The 12,155-nt window shown below is 45.2% G+C and overlaps 1 protein-coding gene across 5 annotated transcripts in view; it reads left to right on the forward strand.

The window, feature by feature from the left end:
• DGKI (diacylglycerol kinase iota) overlaps positions 1-12,155 on the forward strand; it is a 440,859-nt gene that overhangs the window by 147,635 nt on the left and 281,069 nt on the right. For 3 of the 5 annotated variants that reach the window (XM_032304024.1, XM_032304025.1, XM_032304027.1), the window contains exon 2: positions 5,224-5,332. The exons of 1 other annotated variant lie outside the window; for it this stretch is intronic. In XM_032304024.1, the coding sequence (XP_032159915.1) occupies positions 5,224-5,332 (109 nt within the window). Of the gene's footprint in view, positions 1-4,523; positions 4,578-5,223; positions 5,333-12,155 lie in introns of all 5 variants that reach the window. One more of the 5 variants, XM_032304023.1, reaches the window with a different exon arrangement.

Below are 12,155 nucleotides of genomic sequence, written 5' to 3' on the forward strand. Positions count from 1 at the left end.
TGAACCGACATAGAAAAATAGCTTACACTCATTTTATTTGAGGTCCGAAAGAATTCAGTTGCTTTCTTATTTTGGAATGTAAAGTGTATGCATATATGAACTCTTGGAGAGAAGAATGTTCTCACAGGGCTGTTTAGAAAGAGGAAAAAGCTGTCATCAGAAGTCGCCCCCTGCCTCGCTGTAGTACCTCTGATGAAGTTTTAGAACATTGGGAGGTTCAGGGGTGGGGTCCGGAGCTGAGGACCAAGAAAGAATTCTTGGTTTTATTAAAGGTAGATTTATTTATTTATTTATTTATTTGACAGCTAGAGATCACAACTAGGCAGAGAGAGAGAGAGAGGAGGAAGCAGGCTCCCCGCTGAGCAGAGAGCCCAATGCGGGACTCAATCCCAGGACCCTAAGATCATGACCTGAGCCGAAGGCAAAGGCTTTAACCCACTGAGCCACCCAGGTGCCCCAAAAGAATTCTTTTTTTTTTTTTTTAATTTCTTTTTAAAATTTCTTTTCAGTGTTCCAGAATACATTGTTGATGCACCACACCCAGTGCTCCATGCAATCCGTGCCCTCCACAATACCCACCACCAGGCTCACCTAACCCCCCACACCTTTCTCCCCTCCCAAACCCTCAGTTTGTTTATCAGATTCCACCGTCTCTCATGGTTCATCTCCCCCTCTGATTTCCCCCAACTCACTTCCCCTGAGCCATCATCTTTGGTGCAAAACAGTGGTGGTTTATTAAAGTTCAAGGACAGGACCTGCGGCAGAAAGAGCTGCTGCCCCAGGGTTTTGAGGGGTGGCAGGTTATATAGCAAGGGGTTGGGGGAAAAGGTTTCAATAGAACTTTTATATGCTAAAGAGGACCTACAAGAATAAGGTAGTTTTCCCCCTCTGGCAAGGTATTTCACATAGGATGGGAGATTCCTGGAAGAATGTCACGCGTGTCCCCCCCTGGAGTGGGGAGAGGGGGAAGGTTGCAGGCTGTCAGCTTCCGTTGTTTCCTCAGCCAGCTTTCTGTTCCTCCTCACCTACGAATCTTTCTCCTGTTCTCCTTCTAATGTAATAACCTCTTGGGAGGCCCATTTGCAGCTACAATCCAGGACCACTCTGATGGTTCTTACTTATCTTCCTCCTCATAAGTGTTCATGCATGTCATACGTATACAATTGTCCTCTAGTCATGGTACAGGAAACCGCCCTTATTATCGACAACCGGGGATCAGTAGGCAGCGAGAAGCCTTACGTACTCATTTCTGTTCTCGGGCTGGGCAAGAGTGCCAATGGACTCTGCTTTCCTTGCCGAGCTGAGTCATGGTTGAGGGTTTGTCCGTCTGTTCCCTTACTGCCACCGTGCTCTTCTGGAGACACATTGAGCCCTCCCATCCTAATCTGGTTATTTCAGCAATGTGTCCCTCCTGGCAGTTTTCATTAGGAGCCCAGGGGTTGGTGGTCAGAGTCTCCAACTTTTAGTCCGGTCAAGTCATTTGTCCCGTGGTGTCCACTGTGCCCACAGAATTGTGTTCCCTCCCTTCTTTTTCATTCTGACCACAGCTCTCTGTAGCTGTTCATGAAAAGATGAAGAACTTGTCTTTTTCCTCATTTACTCAAGATTTGAGTACTCTTCAGCTCTTTCAAGGCCTTGTGCTCAGGCACTGTTTGTTATCTTAAGGAACCAAAGGTGGGACCTGTAGATTCTGACTCCTCGGAGATCCGATTTTCTTGTGATGAAAGCTGTGACTTGGAATCACATACAGCCTACTTCAAAGCCAGAGGAAAGTCCCAAAGAAAAACGTTACACAGTTTCTTGAACTTGGGTCAAGAAAAATGCATGGGCCACGAAAGAGCACCATGTAAGAATCTTCCAGTGTTCTTTCCTTATTGCTCAGTGGAACAGAACATACTTTGGGTGAAGGCCTACGACATTGTGATTTATAAGCAATATATATCTGGTCGTCCAAATGACCAAAATATATTTCTCATACTTACTTGGTCTTCATCCACAGACCTCTGCTCACAACTCCTGAAACCTGTGATAAGGGTGGAAGAGTTTTTCATTATGTTAATGAAGGTGGCTTTGTACCCCACCCAAGAGTGGGGGCTATTTTCCCTGAGGACTAATTTTGTGATGGGAGGGTTGGAACTTTCTGTCCCAATCCCCTTTCCCTGGGGGGGGTTGGGGGGGGAGAAAGAGGCTGAAGGTTCAGAACATCAGTAGCCAATGGCCAATGATTTAAGCATTCTTGCATATATAATAAAGCCTCCCTAAAAACCCAGAAGAGTGGAGTTCAGAGACTTTCAGTGAGCAGGTGGAGGTTCTGGAAGAGGGAGGCCCCTGGAGAGGGGATGGAAGCCCCACACCCCTTCCCCATACGTCACCCTCTGTATCCCCTCAGCTGACTGTGGATTCCTATCCTTCATCCTCTGCTTTAGGAAATGGATAAACGTTAAGTAAGTGTTCCTGTCAGTTTGGTGAGCCACTTTAACAAATGAATCAAACCTAAGGAGGAGGTCATTGGAACCTCCCATCTGGAGCTGGTTGGCCAGAAGCCCAGGTAACAGCCTGGGGCTTGTGACTGGGATCTGAAGTGGGGGTGGGGAGAGGTCCTGTAGGACTGAACCCTAGACCAGTGGAATCCCATGTTAGCTCTGCATAGAGAGTGTCAGAATTAAGTTGAATTCTGGGACACCCTGCTGGTGTCTGAGAATTGCTTGATGTTGAGGGAACCTTCCAACTTTGGAATTGGCTCTGGGAACCCAAAAGAGTCAGTGTTGGTGAAGGGGCCAAAATGGATGTTGTTAATTATTTGCCTTGAGGAAAGCGAGGATTGTGTCAGCAGAATGTCTTCATTAAAGGTCTACACACTTGTAACGACTCTTTGGGGAATTACATAAAGCAAGTACATTGTGTGTCACCCAGTGGGAGCTTCGGAAAGTAGGCTACTGGCAAGTTTGATGGGATCACTTTCAACTACTAAAGACCTTGACGTTATTTCTAAGACTTCCCGTGTGGGAATATGAGAGAGGGGGAGAAAAGGGCGGGGCACTTGCTGAGCTCTTAGACACACTTGGCCATTGATCAGTGGCTACATGATCTTGGATTCTTTTTTGGTTTCTATCCAACCTTTCTGTGGGTTTTGAGGCTACTGTTGATCTTGGTCAATTACAAATTCCATTTCTGGGTGGAGTTTGCAGAGATCAGGGAACAGAACAGAGAGATCACCTGCCTTTAGATTCCAAGGGAGCTTTTACATTCTGCTGTCATGCCTCCCGCTTTCCCCAGCAAGTTCCTTTCCTTTCCCGGGCTCAGTCATGACGGGATTCACTGTACATCTGGCTGTTGCCGCCTTCCTTTTGCCCCCGTTTACCTGTCCGCAGCCTTGTTCCTCTGTATAGTGAGATGCCTGAAGAAATCTGAGGATCTGGGCCTCCCTGGGAACCCTGTGTGTCTGCAGGTCCTGTGTCCGAGACGGCAGATTCCACTGCAGCGTTCGCATCCTCTGAGATAGGGTGCTGAGAACTAATGGGGATAAAGTGCATAATGAAGTTGCTGATGCTTTCCTTTGGGGCTCCCCTGCTTTGATGGGCCTGGGTAAGTTAGGGCACCCCACTTGCCCAAACGTGTTTGCTCTTGCCAACCCAAATAAAGAGGAAACTTAGGCAAGCTTGGATTACTGGAAATTGACTTTATTCGAGAATAGCATGGGAGTTGCTGTTCAGGACACAAAAACTGTAGCAAACCGTGGGAAAGTTCGTTAACAATTTGGGGTGGGCTGTTTTTATGGCCAGGAGTGCAAAGAGCAGGGTATCTACCCTGAGTCCAAGCAGCAGGTTCAGTGGCTTGAGGATGGGGAGACAATCTCGGTGGATGTTCATTGGTTGAGAGAGAGTTTTCCATTCATCTGCAAATTAGGCATTAACCTGAAATCCATCTCTAAGTTCTTAGATTTCGCTTTCCTGAGGGTGCATATGGGAGATTCTCCATCTCATAGCCACTTTAAAGTCTTTCCATACACTCAAGGAGCGGCTTGAAAACTTTAGCTCATAGAAGGAGGCATGCGTCAATGCAGATTTCTGTGCCTCGGCCTCAGACCTACACAGGGCTCATCCACAGGGTCACCAGACCCACCTGATTCTGGTTCACATGATTCTCAAAGCACACGTGGACACCCCTGCAGAGGGAAAACCCCTCTCCTTTCCAGGGAGCCCCTAGTTAATTCATGAATCACCATTGATGTTGAAGCTTGAGACCCCGTCTGGCATTTTTCATGGAGCGATGCAGCGATTGAACTTAACATGATTAATGACGGCATCACAAGATCTCCCTACTTTCTTCCTGATCTTGCTGTTCTTATTCTGTCCACCAGGCTCTCATCTCCCTTCCTGTCCCTTCACCCTGTCCTCGTCGTATTTGCCTGCTGAAGCAACTCCTCTCATTTCTTATCTTTGCAGACCAAGGTCAGGGCTGACTTTCTCAACCTCTCCGATTCATTCCCCCCTCTTTCTGACCTGCGTTCTGTTATATTCCAGGTGCCAAACCGAATCGAAGCCCCACGTTCTGGTTCTCTCTTTCTGTGGGCCTTGGTAAGATCGCGGCCTCTCTGCATGGGCCTTGTCTTGGCCGCTACCAGTCAGTCTTTTCCCATTTGGAACTTCAAGCTTTCTGCGGGAGTCCTCTGCAGGGAGGAGGGAGGACGTTCTTGAGAGGAGCAAGACTGGTGCTGCGCCCGCTTGGAGAGCACTTTGCGGGGAGATGGAGGGATTTCCATAGAGGACCCCACCAGCCCACTTTTCTTGCCTTTAGCCTCCGACAGCTTTAAAATTGTCCAAGTATTACGACCACCCGGGCCCTCGGTCTTTTTTTTTTTTTTTCTTTTTGGTAAACAGACCTGCGTTCTGCCCTGTACCCTGAATAGGGGCTTATATTTTAATTTCTATCTCTGAAGCAGTGCTACCCCCAAAGGGGTCCCTTCAACCTCCCTGTCTTTTGAGACCTGTGCCCCCCCCCCCCCCCCCCCCCCCCCCCCCCCCCCCCGCGCCTTGGTCACGTACTTCAGAGGCATAGATTCTAATACATTTGCAAAGGGTTTTGCATGCGGAAGACTAACGCAGGTGTTGTTTTTACCCTGGGGAAATTTTTTAGTATGTATGACCTTCTGATGTTGGTTTTTCTTTGTGTGTTTTTTTTTGTTTGTTTGTTTGTTTTCTTTTGTTTTCCTTCTGGCTGCAGGAAAGCCATCTCCCGGGCAGGCCTACAGCACCTGGTTCCCGCACATGCCCTCAGCCTCCCCGTGGCAAACGGCCCGGCGAAGGAGCCCAGAGCGACTCTGGACTGGAGCGTAGGTGTTGGCTTCTTCATTTCAACGTCATTCACTTGCATGTGTGTCTCTCTCATTGTCAGGATCCCTGTGGCTACAACGCAAGACTTACTCATTTCCAATATTGCTCACTGACCCATCTTCAGACACCTAAGCCATAGTTCCTTTCTCAAACCTCCAGGAACATAGCTCCTGAAATCAGATGTGTTTCAGACTAAAATAAAAATGCCATGAATCACTGGAGGCACTGCTGCCTGGGTTTGCAGCTGTGAGATCGGAAGTAGCTCTGGGCACATGCTTTATTGCTCTTGCCCACTTGACGATGAGTAGAGCCTACCCTTAGCAACTTTGTGTCATCTAAGCTTAGTCTCCTCAGCTCAGACTGCCTTCTTTTCCTTTTAGAAGCCTGTTTGTTTGTTTGTTTGTTTGTTTGTTTTTCCCTGACAGGAGATAATTTCATTTTACATTTTAGGGACTTTGTGCCCTCTCATCTGATATATTTCTGTCTCCAATACAAAGGTAGATGGGTCTGGCATCAGTGGGTTGGGTATCGTCGCCAATTTTAACCAAAAGACATCCATAGAAACTTGAACTGAAGATTGCATTCTGAACTTCTTAAATTAATCAGAATCCATTTATGAGGGTCTTCAGTGTGTCAGGCTCTTGGTCCAAGAACCAAGTCAGGTTCTTGGTCAAAGGCATCAATCACTGTGGACTGAAAGACTTTGTCCCTTCCTGGGGGAATGAACGTAGGGAGAAGCACGAAGGTAGAGGAGGGCTTCCCTACAATTCTCCGCTCTGGTCCAGAGGGTGGTTCTGGTTCAGCATTGGTAGTTGAGCTGAATAGTGGGGATAATCCATGGTCTCCCGCATGAAAGAGCATAGCAGGGTGGGAAAAAAGGTTTTGTTTTTTTTTTCTTTTTTTTAATTAAAATATTTTTTTAGCCCATAAGTCATGACTTAATGTCCTTTTATGGTAAAACAATTCTTCCTCTCTCCCAAGCACACACTTAGTGACATTCTTTCTTGACATTCTGGACCCATGCCATGGTATGCTGCCTACCTTCATGAAGCACCTGGCAGAAGACTGGGCTTAGTTGGGATGCAGCTTCTTCCTCGATGAGAGGCTTGAGAATGCTGTAGTAGGCCCCGCACGTGCTGCACTGGTGCTCAGGAAGAAAGAGCTCCCTTCTTGGCCTTCCCCTTGATTCCAGGACTGTTCCTTGATAAACTCTTACACCGTAATGGAAAGTAGAATCTATCCACACCAGTGTTTATGTAATTAAAAAGAATTAAATGTATAAACAAGTGGATAAATAAGATCAAAGAGAGACATTTGGGGTCCAGTGATGAGAATGATGCAACTCAGGGACCCAAACTGGTGAATTTAATGTTTGTGATGCCAAAACAATCCTCTGACCTAAAGTAGTAGGACCCTAATGAGGGAGAATTTAAATAGTTGATATAGAAAAATTCATTAAATCCTTTTGTTCCTTGTGTGATATTAGTCAAGTCACTTAATTTCTTTCAGTCTGAGTGTCCTCATCAATAGACAGGGACAACTGTGGCCCCTCCCTAAGAGGGACTTCCTCGGTGTTATTAGAATCAAATGTGGCAGTAAGTGTCAAAGGTCTTTGTAAACAGCGCAGCCTGCCGATTTATTTAATCAGAAAGAAAATTAGGGATGAATTCACTAATTCATCCCACATTTGAGTCCCTGCTTTGTGCTAGAGCCTGCCTTGGTTCCTTGGGATCCTCAGGGGAGGAAGATGGGGTTTCTGCCTTCAAGGAGCTTGGGAAGCAGTTGGAGACAAGAAGTCAACAGCAAGAACATAGGTGTGGACCCCTGGAATGGAGGGGCCCCGAGTCACAGAGCTCCAGGAAGGACGATCCACCGCTGTTTGATGGTGGAAACAGTTATCAGAAATGGCTCTTAAAAAGAAGTGTCCTGTTTCAGCCGAAGCTTGGCAAGAAGGTATTATTTTCTGATTCCTGTAGAGATGTAGGCACTCTAATATTTCATCAGAATGGTATTTTGGGCTGGTGGTGGAAGGCTGTACTACATAGCAGGGGAAGAACAAGTGAGGACTAAGTTCTTTCTTCCTCCTTCTCCTTTGATTGTGGGCGCCCTGTCGCGGCGCCCCAGGGAAATGATGGCATGTCAGGAAGCGCTGTGGGGACGTTTCACAATGGAGGGAACACTGAGAGCCTCCTCTGAAGACGGTCCATCTGAGGGCATATTTGAAGATCTGACGTGCAAGGAACTATAAAGATATGACTCTGAAAAGAAAAATTAACTGTGGGCTGATACTGCTGTTAGTGAACCAAAGCCAAACAGTGACCAACACTACAGTTCCTTATTAGGACCGTGTAAAACAGTGTTCTCAGAAGAGAGGAAGAAGCAGATGGCTAAAAACATTTTAGAGCCCCCCCCATGCACCCCACCCAAGACTTACCCTTGCTTCAAAATTTTTGGCTTTTCCTAACAAATGGGCTTTTCGCCATTTTCATTTATGTCACCTTAGTTTGTTGGTCTGTACAAGCTGCTGAACCAGGATTTTCTGTGTTCTGCTTCAAGGGTAAGCCCCTGGCTTACCAGCTTGACCACTGGCTTGACCAGCCTCTGCCATTCCCTCATCCCACCCCCCGCCAGGCCCCCTGTGGAAGAAGAGCAGGACTGCCTCTCCCCCTCCACCAGCCCACTCTCCTGGACTAAACGCATTGAAATGATCAATCTTCATTTATTCACACTTACTATTTAGTGATCTCGGTTTGGAGCTTTGTATGTGTCTCCCAGTTGAGAGGGAGGGTTTGGGGGGGTGGAGGGTCATTTCAAAGGCCTCTAGGACTCTGACCCGCTGACTTATGTCACCCCGACCCGCTGACTTATGTCACCCCCGCCCCCTGCATTTCACCAGTGAAAAAAACAGATACAGAGGCTCTTCATGGTGCATGTGAAGTTGTAAGACGAATCAGGGTAGAATTAAACGCTGGGATTAAAAGCTTAGTCCCTACATTTCTGATTATTGTAGAATCCCAAAGCAGTCCTGTTTTGACTTCATGCAAAAGTCTTCAGAAAGGGGCGCAACATTTCCTAAGTATCTTTGTGCAAAGGACCTTGGGGAAGCAGCTGGCTAGTGGGGGTGCTGGGACACCAAAGGGCACTGATTTGGTGAGCCTAGACTCGGCACCTGTGTCCTTGGGCCAGGTGTATACTAGAGTAGGAGTCGGTTTGACATGTTGGGTACGCAGACTTAATAACGCCCTTAAAGTATTCATATTCTCATCTTCATATTCTCATTTCCCTACTTAGTGATGTGTATTATCTCTCTCTTATTTTTAGCTGTTCCTCAAAGTCCCGGAACTTCTCCCTTGCTGTGATTTACTCAAATAGTTATTATGACTTATCAGATTCTCTGTCTTCCTTGATCTCATTTTCTTGGTGACTCGTCATGAACAGTCCCTCCTGTGTCCTGAGCAAATGCCTGTCCCTCCATGTACATCCCGGATGGAACCCTCAATGCTGATGTCCAAAGAGTGGCCTGATCAGTCTTTACTGTGGCACCTGAAGCTTCTAGTGACAATAGTAGACACAAGTGGCAATTGCTGTGTCCTATAGACATTTCCTTCCTTGCTCTGTGCTGGGTCATGTTCATCTTTTCAACTGAACCAGTCCTGTTTATCTTACCCATTTTTGCTTTGTTTCCTCACAGTACCTCTCCCCATGGTTCACGGTCTTATAAACCTTAGAACCAAATTAGCAGTTTTTAGTTGTTCTCTTATTCTAGGTCCTCAGCTGGATTTCAGGCTCCTTGAAGGGAGGGACAGTGTTTTCTGCTTGGTTTTTCTTCTTCACGATGGAGAGCACAGCATCACAGGCCCACCTGCTCTCTGGCTGCAGATGTCGGGGGACAAACTGAGTGCAGCTTTCTGTTCAATCAGTGAGAAGGGGATATTTCACTGGGAGTTGACCAGCCTCAGGTTATTTCCAGTTCCTGAAAGGATTGGTAGACAGAGAGTCCAAAGCTGCCTTTGGAAAATAAATGGGTTTATGCTCTTTGAATCCCAGGTAACTCTTTTAACCTCTCTTTCCTAGTATGAAGCATTGTGTAAGTCTTAGAGCGCGGCCGCGGGCTGCCCTCTTCCTCTTCACCTTCATGGTGACAACCTTCAGGAGTTGCTCCCATAGACACCAAGTCATGCATGCTGGGCAAGCCAGTTTTGGGGAAAACAGGCTAAGTTGCCAGAAAAGGAGTAATACTCAAAAAGGGAAAAAAAAAATTCCCATCTCCTGGGCTGGAATCCAGGTTTCCGGTTTAGAGTGAGTTAGCTCCTTCAGAAGTATGTCTGTTGTACAGATAATGTGTGTCTTCTCTTAAATGTCGCAGGCCTGATTCTATGGTGGAGACTTAATTTGTACTTAGAGATTTCTTCTCTCTTTTTAATATGATAGCAGGGGGCAAGGAGGTGGGTCTCACTCTGTCTCCACTGTTTTATAATTTGTTTTTGCCCCTTACACTGCCTAAAACAACTTTCAAAGCAGTGGTGGGAAAGCCATCCAGATCTTTCTTAAAGGGCATGTTGGTTTTAACGTCAATTTTAATTTCGGTTCATTTTTTTCCTCTCTCCTTGGAAAATTTCCGCCAATCCCGAGGGCTATGGAAAATAAGTTCAACACAAACAAAGCCGGATTTTAAATCCAGACCATATTTTCTTTCCTCTAGTTGACAATGCTAAGAAAAGAAGTGCTTTCTCCTAGGTATGTAGAAACATAACACAGTTACACACCACCCTACCACTTGGTTCAGGGACAAGATTACGCGGACAGTCTTCACGCGGGATTGGTTTAAACTGGGTTAGGAAACTAGGTCGTCTTATCTTTAGAAACGTTGAATGAAGCGCCAGGAGGAGGCAGGTGTGTATGGTTGCGTGCGGAAGCATGTTCTCATTTCAGTCTTCTGTCAGGTCCTAGCAAACCTATGCCTTCAGGTCTAAGCTCTTGACCTTCGGGTCTGGGTGTTGTCCCCGATTGTGACTCTCACCTCAACCTTTCCCCACTCCCATTCCCATTTCAAAAACTGTTAAGTCGGGTTGATCAAGGCATCTGATGGCCGAGAGGTCAGGAGGAGCTAACCAGCTATGAATCAGTGAATGTCCTGGCAGTGGTCTGCTGTGTTAATAGTGGGGGCAGATCTAGCATGATTCTGTGCACGCTTATAGTCTTTTAGTTCACCAAATTTTAAGAATTTTAAGTCACACTGGTTGTTGGGAGAGATCGTAGAATCCCACAGTTTCACAGGTCATGGAGAAGTGTCTCTCTGGGGCTAAGCTTCTGTCCCTAAGCAAGTGATTGAGCTAATATTGCCCAATAAGAAATAGATGTGAGCCATAAAATAATTCTAAATTTTCTAATAGCCACTTTGAGAAAAGTAAAAATAAATATGTAATTTTAATTTTAGTACCATGTTTTATTCAACCAAATATATAAAAAAAATTACCATCTCAATATGTAATCAGTATAAAAACTATCAATGAGGAGGTGTGCATTCTCCCCCCCCCCCCCCCACTGAGTATTCAAAGTCGGCTGTGAATTTCACAGTGACAGGACATCTCAATTAGTGGGAACCACATTTCAAGTTCTCAATAGCCACATGCTTCTTGGCTAAACTATCCTTGTTAAACTATCCTAGACAAATTCTACCTACTATTATCATGAAGATTTTGAGGGAGAGACAGTTCAGAGTTCTTTTCCTTTCCAAATTTGTAAGGACATTTACATGAGATACATCTTTATAACTTCCCTCCTGTTTCAAAACATTTATATAAGCAAGTATCTTCCTTTTGTGTAAATGATTTGCCTCTAGTGTCAGTGAATTCTGTGTTATTCAAAGTCTATAAACCCCTCCCACCAATACACACACATATCCTTTTAACTATAACCATTACTAGGACTTCAGTAGAACTGGAGAGCAAGGAATCATATCTGTATCTATAAATCTATACCTAGATGGATCTCTACTCTTAGGTGGCTAGATCCATCTTTGTATAGATCCATCTATATAAACGTATGTATATCTATAAAGACTTGTCTCAGTACTGACAGATACAGAAGAAATGTTATCTTCATTTAGAAATGGGAGAACTTTATTTATTTATTTATTTTTTTGGTCTGGCACAGATGGATACTCTGAGTTGTGTATTGTTTGAGATGGTATTTCAAGGTTGATTTGTAGAGGAGAAAGAGATTCCTGGGTGGGGAGAATGGAATAAACAAAAAGCATGGCACAAAAAAGGGAGGCTATGGCTATATTTAGAGAAGAGTGATGAAGGAAGAAAATGTGCAAAGGTGAATACAAGGAAGGTTGAGGATGGACAAATTGGTGTCCGTGGAAGGTCTAGTGTGTGAGATTAAATTTGGATTTCATTTTATAAATAATAGAACATCATTTAAGCATCCTGAGCAAGAGAGAGGCAAAACTGTTGTTATGTTCTAAGGGAATTAATTTTGCAACATTGTAAAATATCAGAGAGAAAGTCAGAATTAGAGTTCAGAGCAGAAGAAACCAGCACTCAGGTTAGATGTGTTCTTCAGTATATGATAAGTAACTTGGGGCTGGATGTAGATAATGAAAGGAAATCCATACAAAAATATAAGGTCTGTGTTAGTTGGTGTAGTCTAGGCTGCAATAAATAGGATACTCAAACATACAATCACTGTGGAAGAGAAGTATATTCCTCCCTCATGTAACGGATAAGGACTGTTCCAGGTAGGCTGAGTGGGAGGTGGGCTCTATTTCACATAGTTTTTCAATGCCCCAGACAGTTGCTCTTAGATCTTCACCAG

This window comes from Mustela erminea, chromosome 11, assembly GCF_009829155.1.
Source record: "Mustela erminea isolate mMusErm1 chromosome 11, mMusErm1.Pri, whole genome shotgun sequence".
Lineage (NCBI taxonomy): Eukaryota > Metazoa > Chordata > Mammalia > Carnivora > Mustelidae > Mustela > Mustela erminea.